This window comes from Cylas formicarius, unplaced genomic scaffold (genome assembly GCF_029955315.1).
Source record: "Cylas formicarius isolate icCylForm1 unplaced genomic scaffold, icCylForm1.1 PGA_scaffold_1__22_contigs__length_36826433, whole genome shotgun sequence".
In the NCBI taxonomy this organism is placed as follows: Eukaryota; Metazoa; Arthropoda; class Insecta; order Coleoptera; family Brentidae; genus Cylas; species Cylas formicarius.
In genome coordinates this window covers 25,512,691-25,532,678 of record NW_026844264.1, presented here as the reverse complement: position 1 = coordinate 25,532,678, position 19,988 = coordinate 25,512,691, and the positions used below count along the sequence as shown (strand labels likewise).

The 19,988-nt window shown below is 33.7% G+C and overlaps 2 protein-coding genes across 2 annotated transcripts; one reads left to right on the top strand and one right to left on the bottom strand.

The window, feature by feature from the left end:
* Positions 1-2,764: 2,764 nt before the first annotated feature.
* LOC132696957 (outer dynein arm-docking complex subunit 4) lies at positions 2,765-7,537 on the bottom strand. Its single transcript, XM_060662139.1, has 4 exons — positions 7,440-7,537; positions 7,018-7,296; positions 6,007-6,245; positions 2,765-3,588 (listed from the first exon to the last, which is right to left on the bottom strand). Exons 2-4 carry the CDS (start codon positions 7,280-7,282, stop codon positions 2,983-2,985), a joined length of 1,110 nt encoding a protein of 369 aa, XP_060518122.1. The 5' UTR covers positions 7,283-7,296; positions 7,440-7,537; the 3' UTR covers positions 2,765-2,982.
* Positions 7,538-18,172: 10,635 nt separating this feature from the next.
* Positions 18,173-19,277, top strand: LOC132697135 (uncharacterized). Its single transcript, XM_060662427.1, has 3 exons — positions 18,173-18,313; positions 18,375-18,591; positions 19,144-19,277. Exons 1-3 carry the CDS (start codon positions 18,266-18,268, stop codon positions 19,275-19,277), a joined length of 399 nt encoding a protein of 132 aa, XP_060518410.1. The 5' UTR covers positions 18,173-18,265.
* Positions 19,278-19,988: the final 711 nt, after the last annotated feature.

The window sequence follows — 19,988 nt, the reverse complement described above, 5'->3', positions numbered from 1 at the left end:
GACGTTTAAATGAAAAAACGTGTTTTCTTCGCTATTTGTCTCCGCCGAACGCCTGTGGATCATTTCGTTTTGAAACAAAATCGCCTAGGGGGTATCACTGGGTAAAGGGTAAGTTTGTAATTGAACCTACCGACATGCTCTGAAAATTAATATTAATCTTCCAGTTACGTCGATTAATCTTTTAATTTTCCTTCGCTTGTCCTTGATTACACACTGTAGATGTTCAGAGTGAAAGGCGATTTCGCTGCAGCTGGAGCTGGAGGTATATTTTTCATAATTTATAACAATATGAACCAAAGCAATAACGACCCACAACGGTGTAGTTTTATCTACACAATAATATATACAATAACGAGTATATCTTTTTAAATGATGGTGTTTTATTCTATGCTCAGTGCTTTTTTGGGAACGTTTCTTAGGGCTGGACTAAGGGTCCAATATAAAATTTAAAAAATGTATTGAAGCATCGTGTCCAAGCGGCTGTACGGGATATTACGTCAATATTGACACCTTATCTTGAAGCAGCCGAAGTTGCTGCACAACGGGGGCCGGAAAATATTTTGGTGTCAATTCCACCTAACTTTTTAGGAACCTTATGGTGTGTGAAATGGTTTTTTTTATGCATTAGTAGCAGTTGCTCATATTTGTTGCGAATTTTTTCTAAATAAGTCTACGTTGTGAGCTACGCATAGCTCTACCATTTTGTGAAGATAAGGGAATTTCAGAAGCGGGTTGGTTTTATTTGGAGCTGATATTTTAATCTTGTCTGTAATTCAAATTTCTATTTTCCCGTCCACAGTATATTCCCCATTTTTAGTGCCGTCAAGGTTTGTACTCTACTTGCTGATGAGATTGACAGTAAAAGACTAGTTTGTACGTTAACTGTTCTAAACTTAAACCAAGTTTTTAAAACCGCCAGCACCCGATCCCAATTCCACGTGATAGCGTGATACACTTTTAAAAATTTCTAATGATTTTTGTATCATCCTCGTGGAGGAAGGTCCAATATTTTTCAAACAACTGAAGTAATGATTGGGAGTGACTTCTGCTAGCGACTTGACCATGGTTGATATTGCCGTCTAGAGTGTATTATCTTTCTTCATTCTTCAACAGTCTTTTAAAAATAGGGTACCACGCTTGTGAAGGTGGGAAGGTGTAAAAGTAATATTTGTTCCACCAAATAGTGAACCGCCAAAGAATTTGCATCGGGAAGCCAGGAAATATACCTTTTGCACTTATTGTTTATTCGTGAAGCCAATAGGTCTACTTCAGGAATCCCGAATTTTTTAGTAATTTTTTGGTTTGGTTCGGTTCGCATTCGGTATCGAGTGGTAATGATCTAGACTCTTTGTCCGCTTTATTTTTTTCTGTTCACGCAATGTAGTTTGCAAACACCGTCAAATTACTGCCCCAATCGCTTGTAGATTAAAGACTGGCGGGCTCCTTGCTGCCTACCTGACCACCGGTTTACGGTAGTTTACGGTGAACTTTAAAATGTTTTTTTGTCATTGAGATTTATTTAAGTTCATAATCAGAACATCGCCGAAGTAAGCAACCAAGAGAATGATTAATGTTCTAAGACAAGCAGTAACTGGCTTAGGTGTACACAATTGTTTTGACTTTCTATGAAAGGGTAGATGTATCCCTCTGATCTAGTTCAGTCACTGATTATCGCTTCCCACGTATCTAAAAATTTACCTTGTTTAAGCAAGTTATTTCCTGGTGGTAACAGTGTTTCTTGTTTCTTCTGATTAGTGGTCTCTCCTCCATCCTCTGTGAACTTGCTTTGTGGATATCGTCGATATAAAAGGGTAACGCGTGTTACCTTTCGTCTGGATCACATGATCTCGAGGAATATTGAAATCGGACGATTTCACTCTCCTTTGTCGATATCATCAATGGAAAAAGGTAACGAGTGTTACCGCATGCGTGGTGCATGATTTCACTCTCCTTTGTTGATATCAACGATATTCAAAGGTAACGAGTGTTACCGTACTCTTCTGTATGAGCATAAGGTTGGCAATAACTAATAATTTGCGGATTCCTAAAAAGTAAGGGCTGTTTTGTATGAGATATGTTACCTGTTGTAGCCAACACTGCAGTGTGCTCTGAATTTTTTGAGCTTTTTTTGAATTCGTTTCAACTTCCAATTTTTCTCAGTATTGGCTATTTTACGTTTTGGCATTATTAAGAACGCAAATTTATTTCGTCAATTTACAAGAACACGACAAGACGGAATGATTCACAGGCCCGGCGTTCGGCGGAGATGAAAAGCGATACTACAGTGTGTAATTGCATCACGGACAAGCGAAGGTAAATTATTTACAAAACTATCATCCTTTATGTCCTCAATTGGAACTTGAAAAGTACCTGGTGATTCATATTCGTGAGGCAATAAATGAAGAAACAATAGCGGTTTTAATTTTTATTTATAAATTTATTCCAGTTTTTGTTCTGATAACAGTAAGTACGACATTACATACATACATAAAATCATTTTATCAAGAAAAATTCACCTAAACAAATATTTCTAACAATTTCTCTTGACGATTTTTTCGAAAGGATTTTTTGGTACGACCATTAGCTTCTAAAATGTGAATGACTAGTTATATATAATTCTATAGGCAATATTCCATACTATTATTTCCACTATTTAACGCTTAATTGTCACTTAATTATCAACAGTTCCACGTTTTGTAAAGACTGGAACTAGTTATAATAGGATAAAAAAATATAGATTTTGAAGCAATAAATCAGTCAAAAAAATTATGTATTTTTCTATAAAAAGAATAAAACGAAAATGCAAGTATGAAAGAAAATAAATCATAGAAAGAAAAACCAATTTCTTGCACTTACGCGTTAATCCAATCATCCAATGATTTTAATTCATATTTATAAAAAACACATAGGTCGAAATCAATTTTTGCGAAATTTCTTGCATATATTTCAATATTTTACGGATCATGAATGATTTTAAGGAACCTACTTCAAATTAGGTGGCAGTTGCTGCCTCCAAAATTCCTGCCTAGCGTTCAAATATTCGACGGTTTCACGAATACAGTTCCGAATCGAATCGTCATTCTCCTTAAAGCTACACTTAATACTAGGGTTTAGTAATAACCCATCCAGGTAATCCTTGTCAGTACCAAGCTCTCTTAGCAGCCTGCTGGGCTTGGCAGAGTTGGCTGTGGCGAATGGGGTCGATCGGCGACTAGACTTCGCGTTACTCGTGGGGCTCTGCTTAGTGCTGCTGGATTCCTTGGATTTCGTGCTTCTAGCAGAGCTAAGATTGCGTCCTATAGATCCTATTGCGTTTTCGATTGCTTTCTGAGCTTTGTGCACCCCCAATTTGAAGCCTTCGTGATCAGGACGGATGTGCAACCCCCTGTGGAAATACACTAGACTGTGCTCGAAATCGCTGAGATAGTAAAGAGCTTCCGCTTTTTGGTAAATTGCTTTTATGAAACCTTTATCTATTTTGAGAGCGGCTTCGGCGTCTTTGAGTGCGTTTTCCGGCTTCCCTAACAAGATGTAACATTTGCTTCTGGCGACGAGCGAGTTTTTCTCGGTCGGGTTGAGTTCCAGTGCCTGGAAAAATTAAGGGATAACGTGAGCGAAAGGAATGCCGAATATATTGAAAATTCCCGGTATCGACATTTGCTACATCAAATTCGAGTTCTGTTTCTCTTGCAGACTGGGAGGGAAAAATGTTAACTGAGATAAAAGTCCGGTTACATTGTAAAGTGACACGGGGTCATTAGCGTTTTTGTTAGACACGAACCCTAACGAGAATGAGGTGACTTTATTTAAAAAATTCGCTTAATTTTGCAACGTCCCCCGAAAACCGTTACAGCGACACGTTAGCAACAATAGAAGGAAAACATCAACAAAATTATGTAAAATATCGCCACCAAGTGGTTCTTATTATATCAACTGTCCAGTTTTTTATCTGACCTCTTTGAAAAAAGAGTAGCAAAGATAAGTGAGCTCCTTACCTTAATTGGTCGATGATATGAAGACCAACAACACTTAATATGCTTTTATTATATTCAAAACATCCTTTTGGAATAAGTTTCCTTAAAATATAGATCATCCCTATCCATCCAAAACACTTGCCCAATCTTCAAATGATTAGACATCTCATTGAATGAAAGGCCTTATGCTCTTGTTGTAATTAAACCTCTTAGACAATGCTTTATGGAATTTACAAAATCCGAAAGCTATGATACTAGTGAACGTTGAGAGTTCATTTACGTGCCTTTTAATTATGGACCAAAATTGTTTCAATTCAACACATACGTGTAGGACTACATAAAATTTCAGTTTTGTTAGCTGTAGTAACCTTTTCTATTTTTTGTATTCTTTATCAATTATTTCACGGCCAAATTATGTGAAAACTCATATGAGAAACAGTTTAAGAAATAGGCGCACAAAATAAAGTTATATAATTTCTAATTCTAGATTAAATAGAATATTTTAAAAACTTGGGTTAGTCTGGTTAATCAAAATTCGGAAAATACCTCCCTATAAGCGTTAAACGTCAGTAAAACGTTTCTTCCCGACGCAACAGAAATCCAGGAGTTTCTTTGAAAAGGAAAAGTAATATTTAATATATATAATATAATTTTTGTATTATACAGGTGGAAATTTTTTGTTGTAAATTATTTTTAATTTCCCACGTTACTCTTGTTTAGGAGCACAAAAATTTTAAGTAATTTTCATGCGCGAGAACGCAATGTCTCAAAGAACAGTGATTGTTTCGGAAGGAAGAAAAAATAATTTTTGGGGACTCCTTTGCCTATCTTTTAAAAGGGACATTTCAGGCACAGACATAGACAAAAATCATCTTAAGTCCTTGAATTGTCAATAAGCGGGCGTTTTAAAAGCTAGGTGGAGTAATGTTTCATTATCACAATGTTTGACTTTTTCAACTGCAGACACTACCAATTTTCTATGTACAAATCGATAAATCCGGAAGCAAATTCTCTTGGCATCAATCTGAAATCAGCCGTTTAACTAATAACTAATAATAATATCAAGGAGCTTGCAAAATAAATTTGTAAGTACCACATAGACACGATATCCGCTAATCAGACAAGTCGGAACATGCAATCGAATGACGGCTTAAGTGTGCAAACAAAACCTACGATAAGCACGTGTGGCTATAGCGACTTTTACAAATATCATTTTATACAGGTAGTGTGCCATATCTGAAGCTGAACTAATGTTAGGAAAAAAACTGCCCGACAAGAAAGCGTTAACTTTTGAAATGGAGGGTGGTGACATTTCGTCGTTCATATAATTAACTCGACGAAAACACAACTAATTTTTTTTTTAAATATTAGTGTGATACAATCGCAGACCCCGCCACTGGAAGAAATAAAAAAAAGTATTGTGTACCTGAAAATGCCCCTTCATGCATGTACCCAATTTACCCAATATTTAGAATCGTTTCTTATATAACAAAAATATAGTTTTTAGGACGTTTACTAGGTTGATATAAAGTTTTTTTTTAAGATGAATCCAACAATTATCCCCTTAAATATTGACACACCATTCAAAAACACTCTGTTGTAGTTTCATTCTCCATTTAGGGGCATTTTTATCTAATACCAAAAACTATGGGATTCTATTTAAAACAATCAAAAGATAGCCACTAAAATGTCTTATTTGAGTACAATGAAATTTTGGGCACCCTGTATTAGTAGATAACTTTTTTCATTTGGAATATAAAATAATGATTATAAGTTAACTAACACTTTTTAATTATTTGAAATATTAAAATTATGGTAGCTGTTTTAAGGTATAATAAAAATACATATTAAAATAGGACTTTAACAAATTTAAAAATGTGCTGAAAAAAATCATTTTCGTAAAATGAGTAACAGTCTCACAAAATTCAAACTTTTTAAATTCTATTTTGACTAGGACATTAATCCGCGTGACATTAGCGCCAGTTAACCCTGTATATACTTGACCCTTCACCCCTCTGGAATGGGGCCTGACCTTAGACATGAAATCTATGGCGATTTGTAAATCGCCTCTGCTCATTTCGTAATTGCCCAGGGCGAGAAAAGTGCCCGGCTCCGCTTCCTCCGGAATCTGCAAATTCCTAAATCTGTCCTGCTTCCTTTTCAGCCGCAGTGACTGTTTAATGTCCTTCGAACCCATGTTTACGGCTGCAGCTCTATCCTTGTCACAATAAAGCTCCTCGTGCTTCAAACCTCTGCGCCTCCTTTTCTTGCCTTAAATTAAATTCAACTAAACGTATCTCTCGGTTGCCGAAAATTCCCGCTGAATTTTTTCAAAAGTTTTTAACTTCATCATGAAACAGTAAATATTGTTGCGCGAGTTCTATTTCTGTTGAAACCTCGAAGTGCTATTTCTCTAACGGTTAACTCTTCTTCTCTATTATTTATACTTGATTTAACGGTATCGAAATTTTTGGCTCTATATAACAACAAAAACTGGTTCATTCTTATTGTAAACCGGCCATTAAAAATCAGCGATTACTTTCCTTGTACATTTTTCGACGATTCTATTTTATTTACTTTATAGAAATCGAAAAATAATTTCAAAATTTTCGAAGATGATTCTTTTCTAATATAGATAAACATCTTTAACCGGAAACTTATTAATGTTTACATTTTTTGCTACTTGGGATTGACTGTGGATACCACCAGCTGGTTTTCATGGTAGTAATCATCATCAAATTCAACATTGTCCATTATATTGCCGAGAAACTTTTTTTTTTCAAAAATCTTGAATAACTATGTTAGAAATATTCTTGCAAACAGCCAAATAAATTTTATTTAAAATTGCATTAATTGTTTTAATTATTCTTAAAATCTTAATACATAATATTTTTATACCAAAATTATTCAAGATTTTTGGAAAATTCCCTTTCGTCACGATATATAATAAATTTTGAAAATTTAATTTCTCAATTATAGAAAAAAAAATTAAATCTATCTAATAAATTCATTTTATTGCCGTTTTTACCATGTTTTAAATTACCCTTTTTCTTTTCGTTTTCTTGAGTAAGTTCCTTTGACAATTTCTTGCTGGTATCCGACGAGAGTGGTCTTTGCTTTTTGCTTTCGTCGGGCTGCAGTATTTTGTCTTTTTCCTGTTGTTCAACTATTTGCTTCATCTGCCTGTCCTGTTTGCTGTTTTCTCCGTCGTCATCATTAACATTTATTCGCACAAAACGCTGCAGCAGTTCGCTCTCTCTCGTTATGCTCAAACGGCGTTCCGCTTTGAGTTTAGAGTCATCTGCCATGTTTTTGGTTTTTTCTAAAAATATCGATATTAGAAAATAATTTAATAAATAAATTTTCACATGTTTTACATGTGCAAAGAGTATTTAAACAGGGAATGACCAAATGAATCCCATGTTATGATTGATTTTTTACTTCACGTTTGCCAAAAATACTTACCTTTTTTTATAACGTCGGAATTGCTGCACCGTTAAACTCAGAGTCAATCACCACATTTTTTAATTTTTTAGATCAGATGGAACCATTTACGTAAAAACGTAGGCACATAAATGAGTTTACGCAATTTTTTCGCACCAGAGGTGTTGGTAGTCATGGGAACTCGAAAGGTGTGATCGATGTTTAAACGCTGGTGTCGGCCGAAGTTGGTTTAGGAGTGAACCCATTCGTATGAAGTTTAATTGTGTTTCGAACGCGGATTTTGCTCTTTCATATTTGAGATATTTGAGTGTTGCTTTCAATTTTTCTCAATATGTTTCGTTTGGTTTAAAAGTATCTGTCCCTTTCTTTTTTTACCGATCGTCTAACATACATATATTTGACATATTTGTTTTAAATGGAAATGTAAAGCTTTTCAAACATTTAATTGCTTCCGAAAATATGAGTTGAAATGAGCAAAGAGGTTTATCCTAAGGCGACATAGATAACCAGAAGATGCTGTAACCATTCTGCAGATACCCGGATAACTGCTAACGAATACTATTCCGGATAGAGTTAAATAAAATCAAAACTTAAATAATTGAAACAAGATTGTAAGATATGCCATTAATTTAAATTCAGAAATGCACAACTTTGACGATAATTTGATATTTTACATAATCATTCAAAAAGCAACAAACTGAATTTATTGGAAGCTATGTAGATTACCAAAATGAGATATTCGAATTTATTACTTAATGACCAATTGGATTTAAATGCGTCTCCGTTGTTAAATTTAAATTTATAACAATATAACTGTTTTTTTATATGTGTTGGAATATAGTCATACTTTGTATTTGTTGCCGAAACAACTGTCATAAAGCGTTGAAAACTGAAAATCTGATCATTTTTTGTTCTAATTTAATTTGTGTTAAATGGATTTTAATCAAGTAAAAACCACCTCAGTCCGAATTTATTAATGGTTGGATCGTTTACGAATAGTGAGAGGCTCGAAAGGTTGTGTAAGAAAAGAAATAAAGACAACGAAGGTTCAGGAGTTTTTTACTGCTTATTCTGGAATGATAAACTAATTTTACGCTAATATAAATAAAATATATGTACAGTGTCCATCCAAAGTCAACCCCTACTAACTTTTGAACCACCGGGTATATTTAAATAAAATTTTCATTTTCATTTTTCCGCATGGAAAAATGTTATTTATCCTCAAAAAAGACATGTGCTGAGACGAGCAAGAGAAGTCTGATAATGTGAAAGAGGAAACTTCCAGAAAGAAGCCAGTAATATCAAAATACGAAACAAAGTCTAATTAGGATTCACCTGAACACAACTGGGAGTTGGCGAAAATTTTTACTGAGCAAAACCCGAGTCGTTCACAGTCCACAAACATGAAACTTTAACGCGTTTTCTACAGTGGTTCTTGACTGGCAATGCGAGATTGAAACGTTCATTTCTCCCCCGAATATTTTCATATCTGCTGGGGAAAACTTTAAAACGAAATTCCTTATTTCGGGGTCTTATCTTTCCGGGTTAGGCAGTTTAGTTATGGGAAAATTGAGTAAATTTAAAAGTTTTCGTCGAGAGCAATTTCCAAAGTTAAATGAATAGAGTATTTTTACTGTTGCTTATATTACGCGACTGGTGAGGTTTGTTATTTTCCCTGGAAAATTTATTGCCCCTTCGGCGAACTCTTGCTTTGCATGCCGTAAAAACCGAGCAGCAAAGTTTGTACATCGTGAGTAGTAAATTTCATCTCCCAATATTCTTCAACACTTTCAAAATTGAATTAGTGCTGGGGAGTATAAAAAAATTGTTTGTCTCTCTCTACTCACAAAAATTTAAACCCAATAAAAGCCAATTACTGGCAGTGCAATTATTTTAAAACAAAACTCTTTCTTTAAAAGTCGTTTAAATATCCTGCACCATTATTTATTAATTAATATTAAATGGGACAAGATGTTGCGTTTATCACAATACTTTTACATCGAATTTTGACCTGGGGAGAAAAAAAAATCCTTTAGAAGACAGTCACCAAAATTTTTTTAAATAAATTAAATGCTTTTCGCGACATTTATGGCAATGTCCTTTATTGCTGGGTACGATGCTTTATAATTTAATCGAAAATTTAACTAAAAGTAGCTTTTCTACAAAGAATTTCCAGTTGCAGGTTCTGAAAGTGTTCAAAGCTCCCCGTCACCAAACTGAACATTCGCAGTTTAATATGTTGGAATATTGGACAATTGGACAATCAACAATATACCGACTTCTGTACGAGGAAAAACTCGGCCCCATCAGGTCACCAAAGAGAAATACAAGAATAAAAGAGATTGTAGTAAATGACGATACCATTAGAAGAATAACAAACTCGTTTTACTTCAAAAAAAGAAATACTTACCTTGAACACAATAATGTTTGAAATGAAGAAGAAGAACATGAGATTCAGAAAAAATGTGGTAAGCTCAAAACTTGCTAGAAAATATTGTAGAGCCCTTTATTATTTCTTTCTACTCCAACGACTATAATAGTTTATCTGACTACTCAGAATGTGATGAGTAAAATTTACAAATGAAAGTGGTCTTGGAAATAGTAGATTTTGTATCAATTTGATCTTAGGATAATATCCCAATATCTCAAAATTATGTTGTTTCTATAGTCATTGTAATGTATAATTATAATTGTATTTATGAATCTAATAAACTACCTGTAGTAACGCCGCTGTCGCATTACTTTCATTCACCACCATACAGTGTGTTCAAACTAGTGTGACCGTAATTTCGAAACAATTAAACGCCAGCAGGTCATAAAAACTGAAATATATAATTTATCATTGCAATTTACTATATAATCTTTCAGTCATCCACCCGCTTTAATGATCCCTGTCATTGCAAATTTACATTTTATTACATTTCGTAAAAACTATTATTTTTATTGCTTATAATAAAGAAGTCAAAATCAATTATTCCCTATCCTTGTGTGATTACTATTATAGGGCTATGCAGGGACTTCAGAAATATTAAATTGTTCCAGAAATTCAGATAATGCCTTAAGTCTGGACGTGTCAGATTGTTGACGAATATATCTATATATAAGTACCGAATTATTTTTTGACGCATTAATTCACGGATGAAAAAATAAGATGTGTTTTAAAACACTTCGAACACTGGAGCACGAACATTGAAAATGCAAAGGCGAAACGTCTGCAGGAGTCCAGAGTTCAACAAACGAACGGATTATATCCCGGAATATATTGTTATCCCGGAATTATTCATTTATAAATATCGGGGTACCTTATGATAACAATCCAACGATTTCGCGATGTTTCCAGACTTGAAGTGACTATTGGCTTCCTCGTGCCAAAGTTTGGATTCTTTTTTCTGAGTCACAAGTTTCGTCAACGATTCGGATCTCTGTCTTTTGTTTTCGCTCATCGCGTTATGTCAACTAAAATCAGATAACGGATTATAGTAGTAGTAGTAGTAGTAGTAGTAGTACTTCTTTTTTTAAATATACTAAAAATATTTACGGAAGTGTATATTATGAGTGATTATCATGGATTAACCGTAGCTGCTTTAATGAGACATTAAGAAAACTGTTTGTTTTGAAAAATTCGTGGTACTTACTTTGCTTATTGGAAATAAAAAAAGTAGCTTTAATAAAAAAAAATGGCCAGTTTGTAGAAACATCTTTTTAATGTGCAAATAATACCCCATTTAATTTAATACCCCATTTCACAATGGGGTATTAAATAATATACTGAAAACTAAAAAAATCGTTAATTTAAAACTGAAACTGAACAGCAGCAGCAGCGTTAAGTAATAAGGTTTTTATCTGCACTGCGCTTACCCTTTTAGCATTGTCCGTAGTGGATACAGGAGTTTTTATTTTTGGTTTTTCTCTGAAAACATATAAGCCACTTAATAATTGTTATTGGACTAGGAACTAGATCTCGCCAATTTAAATGGAAATGGCTATGAAATAGACGCTTAGGTGTGACAACATTTTGATAACTATGTTTTAACAACTGTAGTATTTTTTATTATTAAAAAACTTTGTCATTCATTTTTCTATTGTCTTTATTTTTACTTAATTATGCAACATTTCGTACATATGGATCACTGCATTAACTAAACTATTATATACTGGTTAAGCCGTTCTTCCCGTCACTAAGGACGCCAGTATTTGTGAGCTTTTCGTTTCAACATTGTCAGTATTGCGTGCAGGGTAACAGTCATTAATGCCCAAATATTAGTTGTTTGAAAACGTTAAACACAGATATAGTAAATAGTTTCACGTTTTAGTCGCCGACTCTGAAATATTATCGTGCAATAATTCTCGAATTTAAAATATTACAATACTGGTAACTAATTTTAAATTACCTGCTTGTTGTTAGTAATAAGCCTATCCATAAACAAATAATGAAAACTTCATTAAACAAATCAGAGTGGAAATAGAGGGCGTTCAGTTTAGCGAATAAATAACACCAGCAATGAGTTGCGCAATAAACCGTTACAACCTTCGTGATGTTAATGGCTCTGCCCTTTTGTGCGCGTATAGTTGCAATAAATTTCGGCAAAACGACATTTCATAATCTGCTGGGTAATGCGGCTTCCGTCTGTTTTTCTTTTATTTGGTTACCCGTAATGGAAATGCAAACAGCGAAGCCTCCCGCGTCAGGTTCTCATTTATAGTAAGCCAAGTAAAAGGCTGTCAACATGACAAGAACGTAATACTGAACGAATTTATTTAGACATAACGAAAATTTTGTACGACATGTAACTAATTTAATTACCCATTTTTGGGTCGTTGATTATTACAAGAATTTTTTAGTTTTCAAAAGGAGAAGTAATATTGATGTATAAGCCGTGAGTCAGTTTCTTGTAGTGAAATTTTAACAAAGCATAAAACTCTATTTTTGTATATATTTTTCATTTTTCTTTATAACATGGGAATATGTCTTGATTTAGAGGTAAGTATTTCAATTCAAAACATCTACTTAGTACTCAGTACTCATATTATATAAGTTTTAGCCGCAAATTTAGCTATTAACCATAAGCGAGTTTTCCTTTTAAAGTTCCAAATCCCAAATCATCAACTACTACAAAATATAAATACTGAATCGCTCTGTATTACAATCAGGTGGACAAACTTCAACTTTGATCTTAAAAAAATCACTGTTTTATCTATTCAATGACAATTTTTTGAAGAAATAGGAAAAGTAGCCCAGATTTAAGCATTATGTTTTTTACAATATAGAACAAAATTATATTTTTTTATAGATCTGAAACTTCGGTCAAAAGTAATTGATTAGAAATAACAATATGTGTGCAGAACTAAATCCTCTTGAGGGGTAATTCTAGAACCGTAATTCGTAATATTTAAAAACAACCATCATTCTTGAAATAATCTACTATATAATATTCCTAATATATATATATTTTATTATGTTTATAAAGACTCCTATTCCTGATTCTAGTTGTTCTTAATAATTCTCTTCATCTGCTTAAATTCTTCATACCTATTTACACACATTTTAAAAATTAGACCTTTGGCGCCGAAAACAAAACCAACAAAGAAGAAAATACGAAAAACTATAAGTTTTTCCGATTACAAATGATTTTAACTATGGTATCTAAACCAAGTAATTCAATATTTAATTTTCTATTTATCACCCCTGACTGTTCTGTTCTGAATAAACCAAAAGACGTGACAATGTGATGATTAATCTACTAGTAGGAATTGTAGTGGTACACGGTTGTGCAGAAATGAGATATTTCCGATGCAGTTCAAAGTTGTAATAAAGACACTTAGCTTCTGGTTGAGTACCTAAGTAGCTAGTACCAACTCGTTTGTGCTTAGATAAAATGTATAATAGATTATAAATAAAAGGCTAGAACATAGTAAAACTTCTCGTGCAACCAGGTTTAATTGTCTAGGAAACTTAAAGAATTAAAAACCTACCAACTACGAGACTGAAAGTCGCCGGCTAATGAAACCCACCAAGTTTTATCCCTGGATTAGCAACCGTTAGCCCGCAATTTCTTAGCCCGAGGAAACAAACCGCACTGAAAACGATTTCCGTGGTGGCTCCGAAATTGGAAAACACAAATGGAAACTGAATCCGCAGATCGGCAATCGCTGACTGATTACCCGTCCGTGGGCCAAACCACGACCCTCCAACCCGGCGGTTTTTCGTACAGGTTGTCTTCGTCCGCCGGAACTTAATTTCCGTGTCACTGTTTGGGTATATCGATTAGGGGGTTGTATTTATATAAATTATCGTCTGCTGACTAGACAAGGCTGTTGCTACACGGAACAAGAATTACTAAAATCATACGCTTTCCAGTTTATTTTAGTTTTATTATTTCTTGAGGCCTGTATTTTTAATATAGCGGCGTTACGTGCAAAATTCATATTCCTGCCTTATACGGCATTCTAGCGGCCAGAATTAATTTAAAACTAACAACCACTAGTACACCATTACAAGGGTGTGGTCGCTTCGCTGAAATTTCAAAAAAATATTTAGACAGTTATTATTTCACTCCCAGAATTTTTATTCTGCAACATATGAATTAATGAAGAGATAACAAACTATACCACAATTTTAAATAAATAGTTAACGTGGTTACGCACAAATTAAAGGTCGTACGGTTGTATTCGGGTAATAAGTAGGGATAGAGGCACAAACAAAACCCTAGTATCAGGTATCTTCTAAATAGAAACAACAAACATATCGTTAAAAACAATTCGATTTGAAAACCATCACGTTTGTATATCTTTTATAGTGCCTTTAATAATCCAGAATAATGAAGGGGTTATTGCAGCATTTACAGCACTCTTAATCCTATTGTAGCCAACTGCTCGAAAGCAATTGGGATGCTTTTAAGCAATTTTGGCTAATATTCAGTAGTGGGATCGCAGCTTTCTCCTATCGCGCAATTGTCTCTATTTTCGTTTTTTTTTTATGAAAAATGGAAAACAGATTTAATTTAAATTTGATCATTGTTAGTTAAGAACTAAGCACAAATATCAAATTGTATTGATGAATCTTATGAGACCTGCTCTCTCTATGTTAACTTTATTACGGATTATTTCAGATTTATGAAATATTATTAATAATCATTTTTAAATTCTATATAAGCCTGAATTACAATATAAAATTTAAAACTTTTCCTGTAAATAAATATTAACAAAGAGGGCTATAAAGGATTGTTTTACCTGCTTGAAATATATATGTAAATTTCAGGAATTGCAAAAAATACCGCATGTTCACTTATGTTAAATAGAAAATACGAATTATATAAAAAAAAAACATGAATTGAGTAAATTAATCAGTTAAAAAAATTATAATTTCAATTAGTCTATGCCACTCGCACGTTTTTAAATAAATTTATATTCCTTTTTTTGTGTGAAATGAGAAAGCTATTACCGACACTAATATAAAGTAATATAACACGCATCTGAAAAAAAAATTATACGAATACTGAAGACCGTGATCGAAATTGCTAGCTCGTCAATAAGCAAAAATAATTGATTCGATCGGCTAAACCCCTGGTAGCGTTTTAATAGATAAATGGAAATTTCGCGTGCCTTCCGTCTTATCTGTCGTTTTGTTGTTGAACTTTGGTAAACATGCGATAGATAATCCGCTTTGTACCTATCCCTAACATCTATCGCTGCTATATTTAGGGAGAAACGAATGTGTTACGGAACGTACAGAATCTTAACATCGATAATTTATCGGATATTGTATCAAGAATTTAAAAGTTAAGAAAGAAACAGCGGTAAATGGAAAATGGCTATATGATCGAAGAAAATTATTAATAGAATTAAATTATTAATTAAATGAAATGAAATGAAACGACAGGCATATCATCTGGAAACTGAATATTCTCAAAATAGGATTGTATATTTTTGAAGTTTCGTTTTCTGCAATCTAATAAATCTGATAATTTCTAATACGACTATGTCTTAAGTTTAAGTCAATAAATATCAAAGACCTGGGTCACAACAATAAATACATATTAAAACCGGTAAACAAATTTAACCCTAATTATCTAACAATAAATTTAATTGTGTCTACAGTTAAGAGGTATAAAGAAAAGCTATTAATAGCGACCAATCATATCGACTTTAACAATCCTCAAAAGGGGTAGGTAATACCCTTTTAAAGGTGAGGACGGTAGTATTCCACGAGCTTTTATGTCGAACAGTGAGTTTTCCGAAATTAAATAAGAATGACTTTAGTTGAAGCGTGTCCAAGAACATCTACTCCAATTTTGGAGAGGCGAATGATATTTGAGCCTCATGAAGGGTCTTATCGAAGATGGTTCGAAGAACTTCAGGAGCCCCCGACCCAAAATTTTGTTCGGGGATTGATTCCAACACGAGTATATGAAACTACCATTATTTCGGGTAAGCAATTATAAAATAAAACAGTAATTTCGCAGTTAAAAGTAGTTTGATTTCCATAATTAATTTTTTTTTATTTATTGTAGGATATTTGGTTGGGCGCAAATCAAATTGCTCTGCAGTGGCAAATGACCAAGTTGAGAAGAAAGACGTAAAACCAACTTGGAGGAACAAATTAAGAAGAATGTTAAGTACCGAAAGTTTTAAGTCATTCATGAAAACTTTCAAAATCTCCAAGAGAAAATCATCTTAAATGTATTGTGAACATATTATAAAATTATTGTAATTAATTAAGAAGCCTTTTAGTAACCTATTTTTTAAGAAATAAGTATATCCATAGAAAATTATGAATTATGATCCGCATGCGTTTTACTTAATATAAGTTACCTAAAAAGTTCTATAGCGCTACAAGGGTGGTAAACGGTATTTGAATTAAAAAGTTAAGCTACTTTTTGCAACCGTTAGTTTTTCGATACATTTTTGCAAAACAACGCGAATTCAGTGACATGACAGTCAGAATTCACAAACGGTAAAATTCAAGCCCTGCGGAATATCTCCGAAAACAACCGATTGCTCGCAAACCCGTGCGGTAATATCCTGGAAATGTCCGAAGTGGCTCGGATTCGTGGGAAACGAAACTGTAGTAAGAAAACACTTTCCGCGCGTTGGGTGGGTGTACAATTAGCTATTTTACCATTTTATTACTGTAGAGTGATTTTCAAAAAATAAACACTGGCACTGTAAAGAAGTAGTAAGTGGACATCATAGACCTGGCCATATTTTTCTTGGTGCCCAAACTTTACGAGTGAAAATCGAACATGGCTTCTGGTATGAAATCAAATTCCTTTATACCCGGTGGTGTGATGTGAGAAAATATTATTTTTAAAAAGTTTGAAAATATTAAAGTAAAACCCAAAACTCTATAATTATATTAAAACTAAACAAAACTTAGCCCTTTGGAGTCCTTAGAAACTTCGGATAGGAAAACACAAGCTTATTTGTCATTAAAAATATAAATAAACCTTTGTTACGAATATATAATATTCGTGACATATTTGGGATATGTATGGTTTGGTTGTCGCCGACAAGGAGGCCGGTGATGATACTGAACCAAGAATCCGAGAATTGCGCTGGCTTTGTTTAAAGTTCAGACACGAATGATATTTCGAACAATTAAGATAAAATTGTGATTAAAAGTCTTGCGTCGGATGCGAAACTGTAACGGTTGCATTTTGATAGTAATTATTACAAGTAATATTTCTCAAATGCGAATTGTAATATTGAACCTTTTCTTGTTATTTGCTTAGATATTGTTTGTAAGCGTGAGAAACTTTTTTTAATAATATATTAAACAATATTTTTACTATGGGAAACCGAACGTTCCTGCAACAAAAGTTTTAAAATCTGATATGTTTTTCTAAAAAGGTAACAATTATTTCATAACCCTGTTTACTTCAGTAGGTAAGCTTTTTTACTCATAATCTTAAAATACGCAAGTCAATATGGCATTTGCAAGAAAACCTTAAATTGATTAACAACAACCGCAAACATGTGCTGCAGTATTTTTAAAAATTAGGTTAATTAACTTATACCTCTTGTCAATTTTTCCGAAATATTTCAACTATAAATTTTTTTTAAAACGTTACATACACTGAGAAATATATCGGCAACAATTATTTGCGAAGAGATTATGTTGCCAACGACAGTAATTATTTTATTTACTTGATTTGCAGAAGTACCAAAGCACTACTGCAGCTAAAATGAAAAAATATATATGTTCCACTTTTCTATAGTAGGCACGAACTTTGCTAAACTAAAAAAAATCAGTTTCGTTCCAGGTTTTGCCCAGGTGGCGTTTTGAAAAATATAGGAAATATTTTTTCAGTAGCTGGTGTTTGTGTTTGCAATTTTATGTTGTGTACTGTAACATCGGACAATCTTTAGAAAAATATTTTGAAGTGACACACGCCTAAATTAGTTGATGGGAACCGGAGGAAATATATAGCATATTTGTTTTCTGTAATTTTCTGCATACTTTAACTATTATAACCACTGTAAAAAAAAACTCTAGCAAATATTACTTTCTACTCTAGCCTTACCACAACAAAAAAAACGAGTATAGTAGCAAAAATACTTTATCAAGTCAGTAAGAAATTTTGCCCATGGCACCAATATGATTTGCTGAAGCAAAAAAAATAATTACGGTTACCAAAAGCTGTTTAGTGTTATCTGTATTACTACGGTGTCAACGAAAACTTAGCAAAGTAAATTTTGCTCTAGACTTTTTAGCAGTTGAAGATAATTTTTGAAAATTATTATCGCACCTGGCACAAGGTCAATACGTTAGCGAAGAAAACCATGGGAAACCGTCAAAAACTTAAACGTAAAATGACAACTACGACAACAAATCGATAGAATTAACCATGGCCGTAAAGTTAACTTTGCAATTGATTTTAAGGGTATCTGCTTGGGTAATTAGCATGTCTGCATCAATTCGAGTAAATTTTCGACTTCTGTGTTGTTACACTGTAGATTTTATGCATCATCGCCATAGCTCTGCTAGCCGATTATATCGGGGGCGAACACGTTGGTTATCGCTTCACGGCTTCTAACGATGCCCTCAAAATAGCCAATGGATCGTACATCATCATACTGAGCGTTCTTCTGGGCTTCGCTGTTTTTCACACGGAACCTGAGAAAACCGTAGAAGGAATGCTGTTGGCCATCGGATTCATATTATGTTTTGCTGGTTGGTATATACCTATATATAGTTTAAATACTTTAATTCATGCTTTTGCGGCGTCATGTAGCTTAAGCTCAATTTTAAAAGCTCAAAGCTTACATTATCCCAGAACCAGGCTTTCAGGGGTTGAAAACTGGTACAAAAATCGTGATAGGGGTTGAAAATAGGTAAAATAGTTCTTTGAAACCTTGAAACTATAAATAAGAATAGGAAATAGTATATTATGCAACAAGTACGATAAACGGCATTTGAGTCACGAGTATATTGGCACGAGCGGCGCGAGTGTTTAATAAACGAGTGAGTAAAAAAGTTTACTAAATGTGTTGCATACTGTACTTTTTCCACGAGCGTTACTTTTAAGGTTATTTTTTAAGGATCCTATTACCAATAATCCTCTAATTAGTAAATTGTGAATCAGTATCCTTAATGTTAATTGCCTTCTTTATCTGTACGTATAACAAAACGCTGCAGAGAGATTATTTTGTCACATTTCAGAGCAAAGGGATAATTACTGTTCCATGATAGTCAAAATATCAACGGTATAATGCATATTTTCAGGCGGTTTGGCTGTAATAGTGTACTTCTCCGATCACAAGGGCCTGCATATCGGCTACCTATTCAGCGGAATCATGTCCCTTGTAGCAAGTGCAATCATGTTCGTGGATTGTCTCGCTGCTTTTAACTTTATTTAATTGAATTTTAATACTAATAATAAATTTTCTTTAAGTATTTATTATTTTATGATTTATTATTATATTACCAACATAATTCCAATTCACTCTCCAATCGAACTAAACTACCACCCAACACATGTATGCTAGGCTGGGTAATATTACTTTCTAACCTGACTAAAATAGTAGATTATAGCCCTCTCGTACCGTCGTTCACCAGAGGTTTTGTTTTCGTTTAATTTGCATGGGAAGATTTGCACAGGTGCCTTGCGAATTTAATGATATAGAACAGTTCGAAATCAGTTCTAAAATGAAATCAACACAAGGTAAATGTTAACCTTGTTCTGTATCAGAATAACGCTTCTTGTCTTAAATAAAACCATGTTCATAAATGTGAAAATGAATGATAGACAGTCCTAAAATTTTATGTTGGTGATCGCACATAGCCCCTGCGTAAAGGCAATAACGCACGAACTTATGAAGCAACTATGGAAAAATTGTTGAAGTCCATTTGACATACGCATGCGCGAGATTTAAAATCTCGTTTTTAATCAATGACTTTGCGGCATTCGACAACCAACATGGCCGCTGACAGATCTTCAGTATATTTCAAGATCTCGTTAAATGTTCTGGGAAAAAGAGTTAAGTGTGTGGAAAACGTTGCTTGCAAAAGAAAATATCAATGCCGCCTGCGGCGCATCAATTTTTACCGTAGTAGAGCCACTCTGTTAT